The following is a 23,412-nucleotide window of genomic DNA, read 5'->3' as shown; positions in this document are numbered from 1 at the left end:
AGACTGAGGCTGCAGCAATGTACAATGATGCCACTGCACTCCAGCCTGAGCAACAGAGTGAGACCCTGTCTCCAAAAAAAAGAAAGAAAGAAAAAGAAGTGTCAATATTAAAAGGTCATCCACTCAAGAGACTTCACATCACTGACAGTGCTCTGGGCATTATGTGGGGTGCAGCAGATACTTGGATGATCAAAAGCCTTCTCCGCTTCACCCCACCAGATCTATAGTCCTGGCCAGCAAGTTCATGTCCTCAGTTATGAGCTAAAGGCACTTGGCTGTCCTCACTCTCCTACCCTAAACACACCAGGAAGAAGCCTGGTGTAGTGGGAAGGCTATGTGACCAGGAGTCAAGAAACCCAGGTGCCCGGTGTCATCACCTCTCAGAGTCACCACTGAGCAAGTCACTTGGCTTCTCAGCATCTCAGTCTCCACATCTGTGACATGAAGAGTACTGCAGATGCCCTTAGGGTCTCTGTAAAGATGGCATCTAGTTCTAAGGGTGTAAACAGACTGAGTAAATGAAGAGTGTATTTGTAAAGGTAAACTTGAAGGCTGCACAGGAGAGCTGTTCTAGAACGGGACGGACCACTAGCTAGAGGAATTCCAGGTAACGGGAGGGCCACCCACGCATTTGCTGCCTTCCTTCCAAAAGGGGGCCAACAGCGGAGCATGTGGATGGGACGAGCCAATTCTCCCTCGGCAACTGAGGCTGCTTAGAACACAGACATGCTCCTTCCTCCCCTCAAAGTCCCAAGAACAGTCTCCGCTCAGTTCTGAATAAATGAGGGCGATTCTGATTCCATGTTTATGCGTTAGGACAGTGACCTTTAAAGAGAGAACTCAGATTCATTAAGACATGAAGTTAAGCCAAACTCATGAGGAAAGAGGCTGCATGAAACCAAAGGGAAAAACATCTGACAAGCAGGCGCCAACAAGCTTTTGACTGGGGATGAAAGCATCGGTATTAACAGAAGAATTCTTCCTAAACACGATCTCTTCTAGGATGGGGACAGAGAGGGCAAAGAGTTTTTCCAGTCACCTCGCTATCCACAAGCAGACTTTGTGCCAAGCTTTCCAGCTTATCTATTATACTGAGGGCCTCGTGCATTTTTCACAGGTTTCTTAGAATTACCAATCTGCTGGACGGGTGAGCACCCTGTACCACTTTATCACCACGCAGAGGAAGAAAGGCACAGCCGTCTCCACAGCAAATGGTAAGCACGTGTTCCCTCGCAGGGCCTGCTGGCTAAAGGACACCATGAGCGGGATCCTGGAGCCAACAAGGGCAGCCTGGCTCTAGGCAGACATTCAGCCCCCGCCAGGATGAGGGCTGGAACACACCTGGGGCAGAGCATCATGGTGCCCGCCCACAGCACAAGCTCCCTCAGGCTTTTTAGAGGCCCCAAGCCCATGGAATGATGCCAACAGGGACAACCAGCCTTTTGCTAAGCTGTCACTGAGAATCTGAGCAGAATGAGATGAACGTCAGAGATACTCTTTCCTCCTCCATCCTCACAGGCAGGAAATGAGCAGGGGGTGAGACACAGAGATTTGCTCCTTCTAATGGAAAATGCTGTCAGAGTCCTGAATTCAGATTCTGCCTCTGACATTGAGTCTGTGTCTGGAGTTAACCCTCTGAGACTCGTCCTGGGTAAAGTCCATTCTGAATAAAGCCTACCCGAGGTAGCTGCTGTGGGCATCATGGAGATCACGGATGCAAAAGAGTTTGCAGACACAAAAATGAAAGGATTCTCATTACCTTGCGACACCTAGGCTCCTAGGGCCAAACCTGACACAAGGTCTCGGCTCACCCTGCCTTGCCCCATGCCGCTGACCCCAGGGGAGCCAGCCGTGCCCATGGAAGGGGGCTGTGGTTCTGGCCCATGCCCACCCTCCTGCTGATGCCAGGGGTGCAATGCAACCTCCCACCTCCAACCCCGCCGGCAGCCAAGGCTCCAGGCAGTGACCTTCCAGGGCATTCATTTTTCAGAGATGCAACTCGAAAAAGACTTACATATTAAATAGGAATCTGGGGTGTGTTTCAAAACAATCCAGGTCGGGGGCAGGGACAGAAGTAGTTGAGGGACGGATGAAATGAGAGTGGCTGCAGCTGCTGACGCATGAGGCTGGGAGGTGGTACCTGGGAGCACGTTGCGGCATTCTCTCTTCTCAAATAGTTTTAATTTCCCATAACACAAAGTCTGGGGGGAAATGAGAGGCAGGTAACCAGATCTTCCCCTTCTACCCTGCACCCCTAGGTGTGCCAGAAATGGATTCAAACACCAACACTATCTTTCAAGAAGAAACAAGAGCCAGCTACCCAGATGGGAAACACAACGAGAGATTAATTATAGTAAGGATAACAATAATAAATACAAATGATCATTATCAGAAATCATTTAAAAATAAAGGCAGTGGCCACTTACCTGGGACTTGCTATATGCACACTGCTAGACAAAAGCGTTTTCAAAAGCAGTGCTTCTTTCAATATAAAAACCCTATTGGGTAAAGGCCCAAACTATAAAACTTTTAGAAGAAAACACAGTCATAAATCTTCGTGACCTTGGATTAAACAACAGTTTCTTAAATGTGACCCCAAAAGTGCAAGACAGAAAAAGAAACAGACGAAGTGGACATCATGGAAACTGGAAACCTCTGTGAGTTCCGGCCTCCACCTGCCCTAGGCCTGCGCTCTGAGGAGAGGCTGTGCGTGGCCCGCCTGCCAGAGGCCCAGGGGCCCGGACTGACCCCCTAAGCCAGCAGGGACAGCCACGCGCAAAGCAAGTCCTGACAGGTCTTGCAGCACCTTCCCATATTTGGGGGTCCCCCACAGCACAGTGAGGGTGGCAGGGCTTCTCCCCATTTTTCTCAGGACCCTGAGACTCTGAGAGGTTTTGGTCAGAGACAAAGTCCCGGGATCTACCCTGCCCATCCTAACAGCTTGCTCCTTCCTTCACTCAGGACCCAGGGGCTGAAATTCTGTCCACTGGGCTGCATGGCCTGAGCGCCAAGCGGGCACAAGGTAACCTCCATGGCAGGGCTGGGAAGGTCCTGCTCCACACGTTGCTTAGGAAATCTCTCCTCCAGTGGGTAGCGAGGCTGGAAGGGAAGAAAAGGCTCCATACAGAGCCTGGAAACCCCTCCTCCTTGCTGGGCCTCAGCTCCCTTCTCTGTAGAGTAAGGGTTGATGGCATGAAGAGGCTGCATGCCAGGGAGCTGGAGGCCGCCAGGCCCGGTTAACTGGGCCTTCCTCATTGTGAGCCTGGGCCTCACCTGTAAATGGAGATTGTACTTCTTCCTACCTCATAGGATTTTTATTAAAAACAGCCTGATTGAGATATCATTCACACACTATGCAATTTACCCCAAAACAAGGGTTTTTGGAATATTAACAGGGTTGTGTATATGATCAGCTCAATTTTAGAACGTTTTCATCCTGTCAGAAGGAAATCCCATTCCCTTTCACTCTCAGCCCCAAGTCCCAGCCTCTGGCAACCACACGTCTACTTATCTGGGTGGATCTGCCTATTCTGGACATTTCCTTTAAGCGAAGCCATGAGACACGTGGTCCTTTGTGACTGGCTCCTTTTGCTCGCACCGTGTTTTAAAATGCATCCTTGTGTGCGGCAGTGCTTCGTTCGTCTTTAAGACCAAATAGTACTTCACGGCATGGGGGTAGTGTCTTTTGTTTGTCCATTCATCACTGGATGGAATTTGGGTTGTTTCCACTTTTTGGCTATTAGGAACAATGCCGCTGTGAACATACGTGTATAAATTTTTGTATGAACATACGTTTTCACTTCTCTTGGGTGCATAAATTGAAATGAAAATACAAAAGACCCCAAGGTTTGGCTCTTCAGGCATGGATGTTTTAAATCATGATCATAACGATCCACCACAGTATACAAGTGTAGCACTTTTCTGGTTCAACATGGGCAGTCACACAAAATATTGCATTTGATTCTCAGAGTAGCGCCATGGTTTACAGAGCAAACGCCTCTGTTTTTATTCCCATTTTATAAATAAAGAAACCAAGTCTCTGAGAGGCAGTGTGACTGGCTCAAGGTCAAACACAACCAGCTGGGGGGCTTTGCCAGGATTCAAAATCAGCCGTTCCAGTGTCAAAGCCCAGACCACTGCAGTGCACCTGGTCACCTACAGAAACACGGGCTCTGTGACTGAACCGCTGTGAATCCCCAGAAAGGCTAGGGAGCACCTGAAAGCTAAGCACTAGTGAACTCGACATATCACAGTGGCTCGTGCCTGTAATCTCAGCACTTTGGGAGGCTGAGGCAGGTGGATCACCTGAGGTCAGGAGTTTGAAACCAGCCTGGCCAACATAGGAAAACCCCCTACAAAAATACAAAAATTGCCGGGCGTGGTGGTGCACACCTGTAATCCCAGCTACTCAGGAGGCTGGGGCAGGAGAATCACTTGAACATGGGAGGTTGCAGTAAGCCAAGATCGCACCACTCCACTCCAGCCTAAGTGATAAAATGAGACTCCATCTAATAATAATAATAAAAATAATAATAATAATAACAACAACAATAATAAAAGGCTAGCCACGGTGGCTCACACCTGTAATCCCACCACTTTGGGAGGCTGAGGTGGGAGTATCACAAGGTCAGGAGTTCAAAACCAGCCAGTTCAAGACCAGCCTGGCCAACATGGTGAAACCCCGTCTCTACTAGAAACACAAAAATTAGCCGGGCATGGTGGTAGGTGCCTGTAATCCCAGCTACTCAGGAGGTTAAGGCTGGAGAATCGCTTGAACCTGGGAGGCAGAGGTTGCATGAGCCAAGATTGTGCCACTGCACTCCAGCCTGGGTGACAGAGCAAGAATCTGTCTCAGGAAACAAACAAACAAAAAAACGGCAAGCACAGGCCTGAACGCCAGTGTGCGCCTGCCTGGAGTTTGCTTCTTGGGACTCCAGCTTTCCACGGGGAATAGATCAAGCATCAGAGGGGGCACAATTCCGTCACCTCCACCATGGCCACAGCAGCTTCGGCTGGGGATGACAACAGCCTCCTGTACTGAACTCAACAGGATTCTAGAATCCTGACCACCACCTGGCTCCAGAGGGAGCTACGGGTCAGCACCAAGGCAAATCCAGCATGCCACACCCAGAGGAAACTTCCCAGCCGACTCCACACCCAGAGGAAACTTCCCGGCCGACTCCACACCCAGAGGAAACTTCCCGGCCAACTCCACACCCAGAGGAAACTTCCCGGCCGACTCGAGGATCCACTGCATCAGGGCCTGTGTGTTCAGTTAACACTCGGCCACCCCATTAACACCAGTGATTCTCCCCTTGACAGAAGAACGGAAATTACTTCCTTATGGCTGTTAAAAGTACTCCTAGGGGCTTTCATGGGAATGGAAATGATCCTGGGCTCATTTAGCACAATCTCACTCCCCTGACTCCTCCTGAGAGCACAGCCAGGCCCAGCTGAAGGCCACAAGGCCTGGCCTTTCCACCAGCTCCTCCATACCCAGCGCCAAGTGAAACCCTGGAAGTCTCTGGTTCCTGAAGCCTTGGCATCTTGACGGGGGTCCTGCCAAGATTCCAGGGTGAGTCATAAACATGCTCACCAAGCACAGGTCACAGACCTATACACCTTGCAGGAATGGACACATTTCCCCTCAAAACAACCCTATGTAGATTCCGTTAGCAGCTCCATTTGACAATCAAAGAAACTAGGCCCAGCCAGGTGCAGTGGCTCACGACTATAATTCCAGTACTCTGTGAGGCCAAGGCAAGTGGATTGCTTGAGTCTGAGAGTTCAAGACCAGCCTGGGCAATATAGCGAGACCTTATATCTACAAAAAAATTAAAAATTAGCCAGGTGTGCTGGTGTGCACCTACTCAGGAGGCTGAGGTGGGAGAATCATTTGAGCCGGGAAGTTTGGGGCTCCAGTGAGCCGTAATCACATCATTGCACTCAGCCTGGTTGTTACAGTGAGACCCTGTCTCAAAATAAAATAAAAAGAAAAAAGAAAACAAAGTAGGGCTCAGAGCACCTAGTGGGTGGACAGGGCTCTCCCTGCCAGCAGTGGCCAAGATGGGGTCCGAACCCAGGGCCTCTGGCTCCACAGCCCTCCAGTCAAAGACCCAAGGCATGGAAGGCCTGGTGAAATGAAAAGCATCTCAACTCTAACTAGGGCCAGGGTTGCTCAGCAGCATTTCAGGAGAAAGGGAAGCCTTTCTCATGTTCGCTACCCTAAGGCGAGGCCGCCAGCCTGGCAGCGCAGGGAGGCCAGGCATGCTCCATCTGGGGTCAGCACGAGGTAGAGCATCCAAGAAAAAATAGTAGGTCTAGTTTGCAATTTCCTTTCCCAGACGGAAAGGCACAGAAGGTCAGAACTAGCAAAACCCAGATGGACCCTTCGTCCACCCCCCCAACTTTTCGGAAAGGGAAAAGGAAGTGGCAGTGAGGCCAGGGTCGCAAGGGAGCGTGGCAGAGCTGAGACTGCAGCTCCATCTCCACTGTTCCTCCCAACCCACGGTCCTCACTGGTTCCTTGTTCTCTCAAAGCCACAGCTGGACCAGAGGCTCTGCATCTCTTCCCAGCCCTGAAGCAAGACAGATGTAAGCAAATGGAAGACACACACCCCTTAGGACAGTAAATACATGACATAACTGAAGGCCACAGTCCACAGGACCTCTGTGAGGAGGGTCCGCGTGGCACAGGGGGAAAAGCGTGTCAGGGCCAGCACTGCACTTATGTACAGGAGGGCTCCCAGGGCAGCTGCTGAATGAAGGAGTGGCCCCTGCAGGGGGAAGACTAGCAGATACAACAGTGTCAAGAGCAGTTGTACTTTTGAAGGCAGAAAGTGTGGTTCTGCAGAAAGCAAAGCCTCTCCCTGGGAGGTCAGGTCACATGCGGATGGGGGCGGGGGCAGGGGCAGGTAGGCTAAGCAATGCTTTCTGGGAAGGACAAGTAATGAACTCTTTTGGCAGACCACTGCAACCGTGAAACTAACCCCTGCTGATTAACTTGTCATCAACCAAGGCCAGCCGAACATCCCCCAGGCAAAGCCTTCCTGGCACCTCCCAGAACACCTGCCTGTTGATTACAGCTTACAGAAAACCACACGCCACAGACAGTCCTGGGAAATCCACACTAGGCCTGGGTGCAACAGAATGTGCCAGGCAGCCAGGCTGGCATAGGGTTGGAGTTGGAGATGCATGCAGGTAAACCTTGGAGGTGGGCTCCCAAGAGCCAAAAGAAGATTGCAGCAGCATCCACTGTGCGCTGGGACAGGACCATCAAGCCTAGTTACCCAAGGTGCCATTCACAAAGCCTACCACTGGATTGTGCAGTGTGCAACCTATGTAACAGTCCCTGACAGTCAGCCAAGGCTTCTGCCTGCCCGTCACTGTCAGATAATCTTTTTCACAGTCCAGCTGCACCTGGCTAACTTAACCCCAACGCATAGGGCACTGTGCAAGTTGAAACAAATGCAGAGTCAAGAAACTTGGGTTACAAGTCCGAGAACTGCCATTCACTTTATGTGTGTTTCTGAAAGTCACTTAAGTTATCTGTATCTCAGTTTCCCATCCGTAAGATACGTGGGCTAGAATAACTCATTTATAACATCCTTTCTGCCTCTTAAGTTCTAGATTATTTGATTCTGTGATGTGAGGAACAAACCAAAAACAGAGCTGTTAGGTCCCCGAATGGAGCCAGATGCCCCCCAGGCCCGGAGACATTCAAACACAGGAGCCAGGGAATGCTGTCCTCAGAGCACACCCACGGTACTGCCACTGCACGCACCCCAGTCGCCTGCAAGCCAGCGAGATCCATGCCCACCACAGGCGAGGGAGGGAGGCTAGCAGGAGGCATACCCTGATGGGCCGTGGACAGCTGCGCATTGGCGACAGGCACCGACCACCAGCCCAGGCCAAGCTGTCCTCTGAGGCTGCGGTTCCCTGCGGTCTCTGTTTCTCCTGGATTCAGTCCTAGTGTGTGAGGGCATTTCCTCACTCCTTCTTTCCTAACTTTTCTAAAACGGCCCCTTGGGTGAGTTGAGCTCTCCCATCAGCAGACACTTGGGTCTTAAGCAACCCTCATTTGTATTCCAGAGAAATCTCCCACGTCTGAGCACTCAGCCTGAGGCCTCCCAGACAGTACAAGAGCAGAAAGAGTGGCAGCCTCTGAGAAGCACATGTGTGAGAATGAGTGCGTGTGAGCTTGTGAGTGCGTGCGTGTGTGTGTGACAGTATGTGTGTGTGTGTGCGTGCGTGTGTGGTGATGGATGTCACCTATTCACAATCAAGCAATCGCATTCTCCCCACCCTCCCAGAGGCTACTAAGTGGCCGCCATGTGGCTGAGCAAAGGAGAGGCGTGGGACTGACCAGCAAAAAAGGAGCAGGGAAGTGTGGGTGTGGGGGGCACAGGGTTGGGGGCTGGGGAGGAGCCTGCTGAGGCTGGTGATATAAACCACAAAGGGCCACAGGCATGGGCCGGGGGAGAAAGGGCACTCCAAGCAGAGGGGACAGCAAAAGCAAAGGTCTGGGGTTGGGGGAGCCCAGCACATTTGCAAGCCTGCTGAGGGCCTGGCAGGGCTGGGGCGGACAGCAGTCTCAACATGAAAGGTGAGGACAAGGTAGAGAGCAGGAGACGGGTCAGCTGAGGAAACTGACCAGCTGGTCAGTTTGGACCTGACCCTAAAGCAACAGGGTCCTGAGCCAGGAAGTGACAAGGACAGCGATGGGTTATGGAGTGACCAGTCCAGCAGCCTGCAAGGCCACAGGATGGAGCTGGGGATGGATGCGGTCTTGGTGGTGTGTCAGATGTGGTGCTGGCCTTAGGGGTATGTGTGCTGGACCTTGCTTTTCAGGAAGAACTGATGGGCTGCCTTCATCTTTTATACAGTGATCTCTGTGATTTGGTAGAGCTGGCAAAAGGAAAACTCTGATGCAATCTGCTTCTAGGCCTATTAGCTCCTGCGAGCCAATATTTAAACCCCTGAGCTCAGGCTGGGGTGGTCAGACATGGAGTGCAGAAGAGAAAAGTGAAGCGTGAGAACACAGCACCAAACAGGGGCAAGACGGCCCAGACTCAGGGTCTGGCCAAGCCAAGTGAGGCAGCATGACACCACCCTTCCCAAGGCCTGGAGCTCCCCGCGGCAAAACCAACAGGCAAGAGGAGGAGACTGCCAGGATCCTGGCACCCTCCAACACTCTGTGACTCCATGCCAAGGTAAACTAAACCGATTAGAGACGCTTCCTAAGGTGGTGGAAAAGGGACCAGTCCTTAGTTGGTGGCAGTGTAACTGGCACTGCTTCTGCAGAGAGAAACTGGACAACAGCCAAAACTCAGAATGCACAAACTCAGCATCCCAATTCCTAGGTGTTTATCCTACAGAATTTCTCACCTGTGTACCCAAAAATACATGTACTAGGCTATTCACTACACCATGCTTCTAAAACATGATCAGAAACGCCCTAGGTGTACACCAGTAGAGAGCTGGCTTGGTAAAGGAGAGGAAGGCCATTTAACAAGCAGCCGTTAGAATGAGGCTGCCTGCAAAAGACTAAGATGAGATCACTTCCAGGGCATACCGTACAGCCCCATTGTACAGGGGCTGTGTAGCGAGGAAGACTGTCTGTGTTCAGTCCCACAGAACCCCCTGGAAAGGCTCCAGGCCACTGGAACCAATGGCTGCCCCCCAAGAGGGGAAGTGGCTGGCTGGGCAGCAGAGGGACTCTGTTCACAAACTTATTCCAAATGCACGTGCCAGCTTGTTCAAGACTGCTGAGAGCCCAGCAGTGGTGCACAGGGCAAGCCACACTTAGGATCCATCAGACTCACAGTCCATGTGCAAGCTGGTCACACGCAGTGTCCCAAGCCCAACAAGGGGTAGGGGAAACGCTAGAGCCCTGGGAAGGGCCGGGGAAGCCTCCCTGGAGCAGACACCAACAACAACCCATCCCCTCCCTGATGAACAGAATGAATATAGAATAAGGGATTCAAAGCAACCAGGCTCCAGCCTCCAGGGTCAATGAACTGTACATGATTCTCCATTCCAGACTGGGGGAAGACATTAAAAGGCACTGTGTGGGGTGGAGCAGGGCAGGGGCCTGAGCACCCAGACAAACAGGGCACCCTGAATGTGATTCTGCATGCAGACCCCACTGTGTCTCCTGTGGCTTGCAGGTCACAGGCACTCCCATCCTGAAGGTGGGTGCCACCCACAATGGTCACTTCAGGTCATCCTCCCACCGGGGCATTACAGTGTCATGCACCTCACTTAGCCGCCTGGCACGTGGTGTGAGCCATGGCTGGGAGAAACCGCAGGCTCTCTGGGGGAGAAACCGTTGTTCAAGAGCCAGCAGAAAGACCCATGCAAAACAATGGTTTTCAGGCCAAAACATACCCCTGACCGCTACAGAGGAGAGGGCTGGAAGGAAACAGAACACTATTATTTGGAGACAGCAAACGCCCCCTTTTTCCAGGCCTGCCACTGAAAACAATACCTCCCCTCTCTCCCCAGATTTCACACCAAACTTTTATGAGTTTTCTCCACCTTCTGACAGCGGGAGGCAGGCAAGGTGCCCAGCCAGAGCTATTTCCCTGACAAATGTCACATGCTCTCTGTCACAGCACCATCGCACTAGTCAGGTCCTCTAGGCAACCAGGGAAGGGAAGGATCCCACAGGATGAAGGGACAGCTGGGATTTCCACACAGATGGAGCTGGAAGGGGTCGGTCACCTGGCCCACTGTCACAGCTACCAGCTGAACGAGAGGAGGACAAGAAAGGGGCTGCCTGCCCAAGGTCACACGGAGCTGGGTTCCACCAACCTCAGCAGCAGCCCAACACCCCCTAAGCGCCTGTCTGAACCCCTACATGCATTCCCACGCACCTGCTCAGGTGGGCCTGTGCAGCGGCTCCTCCCATGTACAATAACACACAGAAGAGCAGCTTCCCTACATCAAGGCCAAAGGTGACATGCCTGCTGGAGCCCCACCCACCTCAACCTGGCCCACAGTCGCCCGGCTGAGTCTGACTTTCAGTTCCCAGAACAAGCCAATGCCTCCTGGCAGCCCATGGACTCCCATGCCTTGTCCATGTGATGCATTGCTGGGTTTGCAAACATGACTCACAGCCAGCAGGGCTTACAAACTAGTGTCTGCAGGGAGAGAACAGTCATCTAGAATCAGGGCACAGTTTGTGGCGGTGCTGCTGACCTAGGCCAACTGGGTCACTGAGGCCAGAGGACCCCTGGGCTCCTCACCTCTGCATCCAGCCACCCCAGTCTTCTAGTTTCTGGTGCAGGCTCTAGGTGCACAAGAAGAAAGACAGCTCCTGCTGCCAGGGGTGACCTGGCTACGACATCTATCCTGTGGATGACACTGGCCTCTGTTCCACATGTCAGCCATCCTCTTCAGTGGCTGTGGGCATGCTCAGAAGTGGGAGTCGTCCTGCTGCCCCGGGAGCTCCTCCTTGGCCTCTGACTACTGCAATGGGCGGGGCTCCTTCCTCCTCAGAGAGCTTGGGGACTAGAAAATGTCACATTGTCTGTGGCTCAACTTGGAGCTATCAAAGAGGGGAGCCGGCATGATATTTCGAGTCCTCAAAGAGCTACCCAGCGCTCCCAGGAGGCCACCAGGCCCAGGCTCAGCCTGGCTCCTGCCAGCTCCCAGTCCACTGCAGACAGCCCTAGCCACCGTGCTCTGGCTGCGCCTGGCTACTGTGGGTCCTTGCAGCTCCATCCTGTCTCACTGAAGGACCTGGCCAGGTGCTGCCCCCTTGCCTGCTCCCCTCCTGACTGTCCTGCCCTTTAGGCCTCAGCTCAATGTCAACTCCTCAGAGGATCAGTAACAAGGACCTCTCTGTTCTCCCAGGCCTAGGTGTGTTTTTTCCTAGTACTCGTCATCACTGGGGCTGTGTTACCTTGTCCTCTATTTACCTAGGTTTTGTTGTCATGATCCAATGCACTCACACTCAGATACAGCTCCAGCAGGGCAGGGGCTGTGTCCACCAGGTCTTATTGATTGTTGCATCTGTAATGTCTTTTAGGAACTCTGGCAGACAGTAAGTTCTCAACTAAGACTTGCTGAATGAATATCATCGTTATTGATAAATGATCTCACAGATCAGTGGAGAGACAAATGGGTAAGGGCCAGGGCCAGATCAAGGGCTGGCTGCCAGGAGGTGTGGGAGGCCTGGGGCAGGGACCTTCAGGGAGGGGCTCAGAGGATATCCTCATGCCTCACTCTGTCCATCCCAGAAGGCCAAGGTCAGCAGAGGCCCAGCGCATGGTTTACCCGGCCGGTTGTACTCTTGGCTGGTGAGGTGGCAATGGGATTTATTACATGAAAACAAAGGCAGCCACAGTGGGCTTTATTCCGGGCACACAGCCTGTACAGGCAGCACAGAAACACGATGAGAAGTCATGCCACCCACACAAACCAGGAGGAAACAGAAAACAGGGTGTCCTTTGTGCCGCAGGTATTCATATTACTGAAGAAAAGAAGCCACAAGATGCTAGTCCTCTTGGTGTGCGATTCTAGACACTAAAACCCAGAAACTGTACCCAACAGGGCCTCAGGGTCCACACAAAAACCAGGAACGACTTGACTGGCCTGCCTGAGCTCTCAGAGCTGCTGGACCCATCTCTTACAAAACGCGGTGCCACTTAACCAGGGATGGCGTGGGCTCCCTCCACCAGGGAACATCTGGAGAGATTTTTGGTGGGGAGGGCTGCTTGCATCTGGTAATGAGCAGCCAGGAAGGCCACTAAGCACCCTGTATTGCCCGGGATAGCCCCTAGCAGCACAAAATTATCCAGCCCAAGTTGTCAATCATGTTGAGGTTAAGAAACCCAGAAATAGTGTGCATAAAAGTTCTTTCTAAAACTTTGGGGGAAATGTATTATTGATAAACATTAATATTTCTAAAACTCAACAAGCCCCCAGACCCTGAGCTGAAAAACCCTGACTGTCCACACACAAGCAGAGGGGCGGCAGCCCATACGCTGGCTCAGAGCTCAGGCTTTGGGGTGCCTCTCCTGCCCCTGTCCCAACTGAGCTACACAAAGTCTAGCTCTGCTCCTGGCTGTAAGAGGGCCACATGTCTTCCTGGGGACGAGGCTTGCTTTCCACAAGGGGAAGCAACTGCAACAGGCTAACGGCACAGAATGGTCCCACCCTCCCCAAAGCAGAAAGGGCGATTCCTGGCCTGGTGTTGGTGCACAATGGACAGATTGTGTGGCTAGACATCACGAGAGGAGTCGCCTATGACCCAGGGCAGCAGTTATCGAGAGGCTGACCTCACCGCCACCCCAGAACAGAACATGATCTGTTTCTCTGGGACCAGGGCCACCAGATGTGTCCAACTCTGCCTCCCATGGCATTTGCTGGCCAGCAGTCTCATTGTCACACAACACCAGCTGTGTCAGAGGCAATCCCAGACGATGACCTCCTGTCAAGGTGGCCCTGAAATCACCAAACCTCACACCACCCACAGAGCCATCAGCTGTCACCAAATCCCCTCCAAGCTATGATCCTGGCCTTGCAGCTTTCTACCTGACCCTGGGCAAGTGACTTAACTTTCCTGGGCCGCAGTTGTCTCCTGCTGAAAAATGGGGAAATAATTCCATTATCTCAGGGACTGAGATGAGGATCAAAGACATAAGAGATAAGAACGGCCCATGGCAGAATGGGCCACGTGGTACCTGCTTGGCAAATAGGGAGCCCTCCCACGGCTCCCTGGTGACAACACAAACCCCTTCCAGGGGCACACGGTTCTTACTCTGACCCCACCGGTCAGCAGGCACAAAGGCAAAGCCGACACAAACCCACTTAGATTCTACAGTGTTATTTATCCTCTGATAGGCTTAGATGTTATCTTCCTAGTCGGATTCGAAGACCTAGAACAACAAAAACCTTTGTTTCTTCTACTTCCTCTCCATCCCTGTGCTGGCAATGGCTCAATAAACATCAGGGGCCGACAGGGTCTGATTCAATGCAGCTGTGAAATCATATTTGGGGTAAATGTGAGCCGAGGCCTTGGGTAGTCCTTTAGAGGCAGACGCAACAGCTTTGAAGGTCTTCTGTGCCATCCTGCACCTTCCCTATGCAGTAGGCAAGGGGATCCAGGCCCAGGTGGGCCAGCAGGTGAAGGGTGGGCCCAGGAACAGCACTCGAGTCCCTCTGACCCCCACCTGGCCCTGCCTTTTAGGCATTTCTGCTGCCCTAGCACAGAATGCATCTCCCGTGTGGGGACACTTTCATAATCACTGCCTCACTGACTCCAATTAGGACTGAGAGCTCTCAAGTCAGCTGCGGCCACAGATAAGGCTGACAGAGTAGTCCTACTGTCACTGTAATAATAATATTGACATAAGCCACGGTGACTGACGGTTCACTAGGCGCCAGGCCTATACTGAGTGGCTTGCACGTGTCATCACACCCCAGGCACTCACAGTAAGCGTGGTCAACCATTACACACACGCGCAGCACTCACACCATGCCAGCACTACGGGCATCGCAGGTATTAATTAGTTTAATGCTAACAATAACCCTAACAAGGTATTTTAGTTGTTTTTAAGAAGGAAAGGGAACTATGCAGTATTGAGTTCCCTTGCCTGTAGGGAGGTCCAGTGAGATGGATGAGTCCGTGTCACCGCAAGGTAGACATTGAGAGCCAGCATAAGCCTCACTGCCTTCTCACCCCCTGCTGTGACGGCTGTTATTTCAGACTGCAAAGCTGTGCCTAACCCTCCGTGACCATGTGGCGCAAGCCAAGCTCAGCCTGTGCTGGGTGAGGGGAGCTGTCTATCCCTGCAGTGAAACCTGGCCTCACCTGGCGGACTAGCAGGGAGGACCTCAAACGTCACCCCTTCCACCAGCTCCCAGTCCCACTTGCTTCCTGTCCCCTCAGGAGGGTGGTGGGATCCGGGAGGCACTATTGAAGGCTAAACATGGTTTCCTTCCAGGGAAAACACAGAAAGAACCAGTGTGGCCAAGTGTGCATTCTCCTCCTGCATCCTTCGGGGCAGGAGCTTCCTTCCCAGATCCACTTTAGATCATTACACAGTGAGAGGAGCCAGGAGGTGAGTGCAATTTTGTCCTGTGTAGGCTGGACAAGAAGGCTCAAGCTGCTCAGAGGCCGGCCTGTCACGGCGGCAGAGGGAGGGGACGCTCAGGACCACATGCAGGGGCACCTGGGGCTGAGATGGGCACAACACTGAGCCTGGGGCCATGAGCTCCTTCTTCATCTTGGAAGCACCCGGGTTCCAAGGAGTAAACAGTGTCCTCACCTGGTCAGAGTTCATCTTGCACTGGCAATCTCCCCTTCGAAGCAGGGCCTCTCTCTTGCCAATTATATCCGATTGTATCACCACCATCCCCGCCCCACTCTCCCTGCAGGATAGATTCCAAGCTGCACAGCCTGGCATGAAAGAGCTTTGGAGCTCTGGCCTTGCTGCTCCCTCTCCAACCTCGCTGACACCTGGAGACATCGCCACACATGCCCAGCAGGCAGTGCCATCTGCCTCATGAAGCATCCTGGCCTCCTCCCTCCCTGCTCCCAGCAGCCCAGCAGAGCCATGTCCTCCCTCCGCAAGCCCATCAGGGCACTCCATGAAAGGCCATGCCAGCACATGACCAGCACAGGACATGCGCCTCCACCTAAACACTTAGGCACTGCAGGCGGCAGTGGGAACACCAGCTGCTGGGAGCAGACACAATCCCTGCCCCAGTGAAGGGACAGACAACAGCCACTGATAAAAAATTACAAACTTCCGAAGGGCATGAAGAAACAGTGCTAAGCCGGCAGGGCCTGGGACAAGAGATGTGTCATTAGTCAGCTCACGAGGGAGGATGTTTCTCGGGAAGGGGCACTGAGCTGATGGAACAGCTTGTGGAAAGACGCCGAGGTGGACACGCATCAGAGCCTGAGCAGTTGCTGAGGGGGCCAGGGAAGGAGTGGGTGGGGCAGATCACTGAGGCCCCATGGGTCAAGTTGGCAATCATGGCCTTCAGTGTCACAGCAATAAGAAAGCATGGGATGTTTTAAGCCAAGCCATGCTATGATCAGACCCGTGTTTTTCCTAACTCATCACTTTAGGTGCACTGAGGTCAGTTCTGGGTCTGCCCGCCGGCCTCCCCTCCTGGCCAGGAGCTCGTGGGCGACCGCAGAGGACCCTCTCCTTGCAGTCTGTGTGCAGACCAGGAGTTCAGGGAACATCTGGGGGACAATTACCATCCTTCTGATAAAGACAGGGAAGAGGCAGCAGTTGAGACTGAAACCTCCTTGTCAGTTCTAAGCTTATTCAGGCAGAACCCCAGGAAAGTACCCCGAGGCAGCCCCACATGACCCATGGATCGCAATCACTGCAGCCCTTCAGAGGCAATTCTGGGGCTAGAAGGGGCAGCAGAAAAGGAGGGCGGGCCCCTTTCCTCCCACCCTGCGTCCACACCTGGCAGATGGCTCCGGGCGCCACGGCGAGGAGAAGGCGTGTGTTGCTCCCCTGGGGAAGCCACTCACCAGGCCAGGAGGCCCCTAGTGTCCCCAGGCCCAGGGAAGGGACCCTCTTGGCACACCAGCCCCACTTGCCCATGTGGCCAGGCCCTGGGGGCCCCTGCCTGGGTCTGTACACTGAGAACCAAACCTCAGGCAGAGCCTCGGAGGCATCAGGCTGCTGGCTCCACGTGAACCTTGGAACAGAAAAACAACTGAATCATCCCAACCGAGTCTCCGAGCCAAGCCATTTAGAAGCCAATCAAAAACACACAAAAAACAAACAAACAAAAACAAAAAACTATCCAAAACCCTGGGGCAGTGGTGAAGGTTCTGTGACCAGCAGCTTTAATATTCTGCAGTAAGCCTCTAGCCCACATCCTCCACCTGCCCACCAGGGCAGCCAGAAGCAGGCACGGCCTCCTGACTCTGGGAATTTTTCCCTCCCTGGGGACCAGAGCTTTCACAGAGGCTCTGGTGCAGGGCCCTGAGGAACATCTCAGAAATGTCTTTGTCTCCACCCACACAGCCCCAAACCACTTCCTCCTTCCTCCCTGGACCTGAATATGGCCTGTGGAGAAGGCCCTTCCAGCTGAGCCCCTGCTGGGGCAAAGCATCTTGCCTCCGTTTTCCTGCGCACAACAAAATGGGAGGACCCCAGCTCTGCGTGCTGCTTCCCCTGCCTCTGCCTATAGCATCCCTATCCCTCCCAGTCCTCAAACCACACTCATGTCTCCTTGTTAATGCCTGGAAAATAAAATTTAAAACAAAAATCTGAAAACAAATGGCACGACTGAGGTCAAGTGTCCGCCTCCCTGGCTCTACATGGTCTGGCTCTGAACTTGCATCTTATGGCAGAGGGAGGGGGATGGTCAACGCTGACAGCCCAGTGACCAGTGGTAGGAGGAAGCCTCTTCCCTGGCCCCCATCCCAGTGCCTCTCGGTCCTTCTCTGTGCCAGCCCCGCCTGCCTCCTCTCTCCTGGGGCCTCTGGAAAGTGCAGCCCCGCACCCTTTTCCCCAAAGGATTGTTCTCTTCACAAAGGAGGAAACTTCCCACTTTATCAGATATCCAGCTTCTTACTGAAGCATAGACGGTGATGAAAATTTATCCCAGAAATACTGGTGCTAGGAGGTTATAGTGAGGTCACGGCAACCATCCCCCAAGACCCAGCCAAGACCCTACCTGAGAAACACACCTGTGGCTGCCTGACAGCCTTAAGCCACAAGTCCCCATGCTGCCCTCCACACATTCTCCCTGTTAATATTCTTTTCTGCCCAGGAAAGGAACACAGTGGGCACTCTCATTCACTGTTTGGACATCACCTGCCTGGGCTGTGGGCTGTGTGTGTATCTGGGGAGCAGGCAAGAGGGATAAGAGCCTGGGAGCAGATGTTCCAGAACTCCAGGCCCAGGCTAGCCGGGAGCTGTGGCCTTCTCTCTAGGAAGAGCAACCGTGTGGGTGTGATGAAGTGGCACTCAGCTACAACGGGAACTTCACACCCACAGGCGTTTACTCCTCCCAGCAACCTGCCCACCCAAGGAGGAAGGAACTGAGGCTGGGGGGAGGCGAGCGGCTCCTAAGTTTTGGAGCAAGGATCTTCCTTGAAGACAGTCTGACTCCCAAGTCCTCCATCTCATCCATCTCTGGAGAGGCCACACAGCACGTGAGGAGAGCAAGCTAGCACAGGCTCTAATCCTACCTGGACCACTTTCTAGTTGCCCTGCACCTGCTTCCTCATCCACAGGACAGGAATCATCGAACCTTACAGCTCACGGAAGCAAGTGGGTCAACTGCCATGCAGCGCTTCCCAGCAGGGCCTGGTATGCAGTAACTGCTCTGCAGTGTTTTCGGAGGTAACGGTAATCAGGCATCTGGAAGGCCACTGTCCCCCAGATGGACTCAGCAAGAGATGCGCTATCCCTGCACCAAAGGGCTATGCGGCAGCCCAGGCATGGCTGTGTTCCTCCAGAAAATGTCCCCCGAGGGCACCACAGGAACATGAACTGGGGACTCGGGGGCCTTCTAAAGGAGACGGGGGTGAGGCAGGAGCAAATGGCTCAGGGGAAAGTCACTGTGTGACATGGATTGGCTGGGACCACACCCCAGGACAGTTGTGTAGGCTGGCGCCAGAGAGGAACAGAACAGCAAGCCCCCAGGATGAGCAGTGGCTCACCTGAGAAAGTCAGGACTGACCCCCGGCTCTGCCGGCTCCCTGTGGACAAGCTGCACATGTTCCCACGCCTCCGCTTCCTGCTTATCAACAAGGCTGGTGAGTCTGCACCAAGGCTGTGGGGATCACATGCAGCACGTGGGTGAGTGTTGATCAGCCCAGCCCTGGCATGGGACAGGGGCTCAGGAAGCAGTGCATCACCAGGGCACACTTCTCCTCTGTCTTGTTCCCATTGAGCCCCAGCACACTCCTCCCAACATGGTCTGAGCTTTTCTTATTCCTAGCACCCATTTTAAAAATAAGGAAACTGAGGCTCCATGAGGTCACAGAGGAGCCCAACCATGTTTTTCCCACAGTCTCCAGTCCGATGAAGGAGACAGCATCCAGCAAGTGGAATGGACGTGGGGCCACTGGCAGGGCAGATGCCCTGGAGGGCGTAACGTGTGACACGCCCTGCCCCCGAGCAGGGGAGGCCAGGAGCAGACTGCACCTGCCTCTGGGGCCACTTCCTGGTGGGAAGCAGGAATGTGCAGCAGGGAGTTGGCCAAGGAACAGGGTGAGAGCCCCAGGGGAGCAAGAGGGGCCAAGGTGGCCAACCCCAAACACGCGGGGAGCAAATAGTGTCAGCAGGACGGCGACAGCGGATGACCAGGAGGCGGGCGAGATGCCCTTTGTCCTGATGAAGAAAAGTATGGCACCAAATCTGTACCTATCACACGCTGGAAACCCCAGCTCAGGCATCCCCATCCCACCAGGCCATCCCAAAAACAGCTACCATCTTGCCTGTATTTTCACTGACAATACAACTTTGTTTTTCGTGACCTCTGAGCCGCTTTCCAGAGGACAGAATCATGTTCTTGTCCACAACAGAAAGAACACAGAACAAGTCAGTAGCCAGCATGAGAACCCCAAGGCGGTGGGCTGGTCACTGTGTGGTCAGGACCTGGGAGGCTGCTGGGGAAGTGGGGTGGGGACAGGGAAGTGACCAAGGGACTCAGCAAGATACCTCTGGCTGTGCTCAAAGGTGAGTACCCAGGTCAAAGTAACGGGCAGAGGCAGGGTTCTCCACCAAGGCAGGACTCAGTTCAAAGGCCCTCGGGGGTCCCCTTTGTCAAGTGCAGCAAAAGGGTTCCATCCCTTGTGCCCACCCGAGCTGGGGGAAAGGGCTGTGCGTGCCTGTGCTGCGGGTGTGGAGGCCACACTAGAACTCAGTGGTGCCTCATCAGTAAACCGTGTCTGCATAGCCAGGGGGTGGAGACGGCCCAACTATGACCTGGTTCAGTCCCCATGCTACACCCGAGGACACCGAGGCCGCACAAAGCGCCTGCCCGCAAGCCCATGTCTCGCCAGTGGCAGAGGCATTTCTCCAGACTATACCTCCAGAGAGCCGCTACCGCCCTAAACACGCACACGGCCATTCCAGGGCCTCCCCTCCTCCTCCTGAAAATGCCACAGCCAAGGACTGCATGGTCCTCACTCACCTGGAACCTGTGCACCAACTCCAGGGACTGGCTATCATTCTGGTCAGCTTCAAGGATGACGTCGGTCAGCTTGTGGATGATGACGTCCAGGGGGCCCTGCTCCTCGATCGGCCGGCTAAGGTTCAGCTGGGAGGCAGGGAACACAGACAAAAGCAACAACTTCAGCACCTGAGTCCATTGCCCCCATCTTCTTGTCCACCCCAGGGCACATCACCAGAGGACCCTCAAGCCTCCCTGTAGCACTCTGGAGATAGGGCAGGAGGGCTGACATGGAAAATACAGACAGGACAAGCAGGGCAAACCCTCCAAGACCCCACAACTCTTCTCTCCTGCTAACTCAAGGGCACGGCCCACATTTGTACTTCTGTTCCCCAAGCCCCATGCTACCCAGGACGCAGAAGACACATAAGAGGAATCAAGGCGACGGTGTCAACAGGCCAGGCAAGTGATGCTGAGAAGTGGCTTTACAGAGAAAGGCTTTTCTGAACATGTTCCATCTGCCCAACCACCTAGGGAAACTAGGGCTCCAAGGGGTTAAGTAAATGACTAACGTCATACAGCCTGATCAGAACTTAGATCTAAGCGGATACTGCTTCTGCTAACCTATAAAAAGTCTTGGCAAAGCTGTGGTCCTCAGGAATCTAGAAGTTGCTGCTTCGAGCGACCAGCCGCTTGCACTTCACACTGAAATCTGGGCTCATCGGGAGAAGTGAAGGCGTGCAAGGCTGCCTGCAATCTGTTCCACGCTGCTCCCCTGCTTTGCCGGGGAAGGTGTTTATTTTTGCAAGTGCCTGAGGTTGGGATGATCAGTCCCCAAGGCCTCTGGCCAACAGACAGTCAGCGTCACCTGACCCCAAGACAGGAACACTTGCCAAAAGCCGGGGCAGCCTGACACCCGCTGCCTGACCCGCCACACACCTCCCTCCCGGCCCACAGCCACCACCACCTGCAAGGCCAGTGCCTCGGAGGCAGCGGCGCCAGCCCAGCACCTGGCTGACCTCCAATTTGGCCTCAGCAGAGGCCAGAGAAGGTCACAAGCCCCACCCCTGCTCTCATCCCCACCCCCAAGTGGGTTTCCCTCCAGGATTCAAGGCTGACTGTTTTAAAGATGTTACTAAAGACATCATAATGACAACTACAAATGCTCACTGGCAGTCGGCACCACGCTCAAAGCTTGCGTGCATTTCTTTCATTGTATTTAACAACCACTATGAGAAGTGATTTTACAAATGAGGAAAGTAGAGGACGGAGACTTTTAAAACCTGCCTAGGGTCTCACAGCAGGAAGGCGGTAGAGCAGGGACACAAATTCAGATCTCAGGCTGTGCTTCTCATTCCATTCCCCACTGCCTGCCCCCACAACCCTGCTCCCCATGCCTGCTCTGTGCCCTAGGCAGCTGTCCTCTAAGGCCACAACCACCTGGCTGCCTTCTCCTCTGGCCAAGTTGGGCCAACTGGAGGCACAACAGAAGATGGGCAAGAAGGAGAGAGGGAGGGGTGTACTTGCAGCATCCTCACGCCCCGACCCCCTGCCATATTTCTGGCAGGAGACACAGGCCCCATGGAGCAGGGCAGCCCCTCTCTCAATACTACCGCCTTCCCTATGGCTCCAGGTACATTTTGGTCCCCTTGTCCCCTCAGGCCTAGGGTGGTGACAGCTCTCAGGGCTTGTTAGCAGGGAACTTTGTCCTGTGCTGGCTCTCGGGCCTGCCTGCACCCTGTGATGGTCTCTTACTAAACTCTTCTCTGTTGCACCCCTGCAACGCGGCAGCTCTTGTCTGCTGGTGTCTTTAACTCCTCTTTCTTACTGTTTTCCAGGAAAGATGTTAAGGGATTTCCCCTATATAGAAAAAAAAATCCTTTAGACCTCACAATAAGAAACTACTGGCCAGGCGCGGTGGCTCAAGCCTGTAATCCCAGCACTTTGGGAGGCCGAGACGGGCGGATCATGAGGTCAGGAGATCGAGACCATCCTGGCGAACACGGTGAAACCCCCGTCTCTACTAAAAATACAAAAAACTAGCTGGGCGAGGTGGCGGCGCCTGTAGTCCCAGCTACTCGGGAGGCTGAGGCAGGAGAATGGCGTGAACCCGGGAGGCGGAGCTTGCAGTGAGCTGAGATCCGGCCACTGCACTCCAGCCTGGGTGACAGAGCGAGACTCCGTCTCAAAAAAAAAAAAGAAACTACTAAGGAATGCTGTTCCCTCCCCATGGTGACAGGCCTGTGTACAAAACAACACAAAATAAAATCAAAACCAGGCTAGCTGAGAAGTTGCCCATCTCTGGGGCTCTTGGGTGAAGAAGGGGATGGGAAAGACACTTCCCAGTATCTCCTGAGACCTGGCATTGGCTGATCCTCACGGCAAGCCCAGGGGCCGGGGAAGACGCTCCCTGCTGCACAGACCAGGACACCAACGGCCCAGGAAGGAAAATGACCAAGCAGGGCCACGCAGGTGGAGCGGCCAGGATAGAGACTGTGCAGCAATGCCCACGTGTCAGCCTCCACAAGCAGCCCGCTGACCTGGGCTCGCCATCCCCTGGGGCCTCAGTTTCCCCTTTGATAGAAAGAAGAAACTGCAAGAGCTTTGCTGGGCTCTCATCACAGATTCCAAATTACACTCCACCCAACACCTCTTCCCAGAAAAAGCAGAATCTGAAGGAAGGTAGAGAGGCCACGGGCAGAGAACACTGGGCTCTCAGACAAAGCCAAACACCAACCCATTTCCACTACAGTCTGTGGCTCCAGTGGGACAGGCACCACCCCCGAGAGGCCAAGACAGCTACGAGCGCAGGCGAAACCGGGCCACAGGAGCGATGCATCTGGGCCTGCAGAACCCCCATGCCCACCAGGGAGACGGGACACCACATCTCCAGACAGCCCTCCAGGTTTCCCTGCCTGGGAGAAACGGTGGGGTTCCCTTGGTGCTGGGGAAGGAGGTGAGCAGAGGGGACGCCCTGGTGTCCTCGCCTGGCATCGGCCTGAGGCCCGTAGACCTGACAACCGTGGCTGTTTGGAAAATAAGCTCTCCGCATCCCCGGCGCTCCGCTGAAGGTAAACAGCTGCGCTCTGGAAACGGGCCACCCTCCTTTGTGTATTTTCCAAGTATTTTCATGTCAGTAAAACCCTTTTGTGAGAACAGCACCTTGGGACACACGAGGCCTAGGCCGCTCTCAGGTGTGGCCGCCTCTCGCTGTGGCATCTGTGCTGGGTACCAGCAGGGTTGTTGGCAGCTCTGGTGGCTCTTCCTCAGGTGCCTGACATGCCACAACTGCCCTGTAGGG

General features: G+C 53.9%; 1 protein-coding gene across 1 annotated transcript in view; it reads right to left on the bottom strand.

Annotated features, from left to right (window-relative positions):
- ITPK1 (inositol-tetrakisphosphate 1-kinase) overlaps window positions 1–23,412 on the bottom strand; it is a 181,676-nt gene that overhangs the window by 56,714 nt on the left and 101,550 nt on the right. The window contains exon 3 of the mRNA XM_011949378.1: window positions 20,133–20,258. Coding sequence (XP_011804768.1) covers window positions 20,133–20,258 — 126 coding nt within the window. The remainder of the gene's footprint in view (window positions 1–20,132; window positions 20,259–23,412) is intronic.

The sequence above is a fragment of the Colobus angolensis genome, unplaced genomic scaffold, assembly GCF_000951035.1.
Source record: "Colobus angolensis palliatus isolate OR3802 unplaced genomic scaffold, Cang.pa_1.0 Scaffold3, whole genome shotgun sequence".
NCBI lineage: Eukaryota > Metazoa > Chordata > Mammalia > Primates > Cercopithecidae > Colobus > Colobus angolensis.
This window is presented reverse-complemented; position numbering and strand designations above follow the sequence as displayed.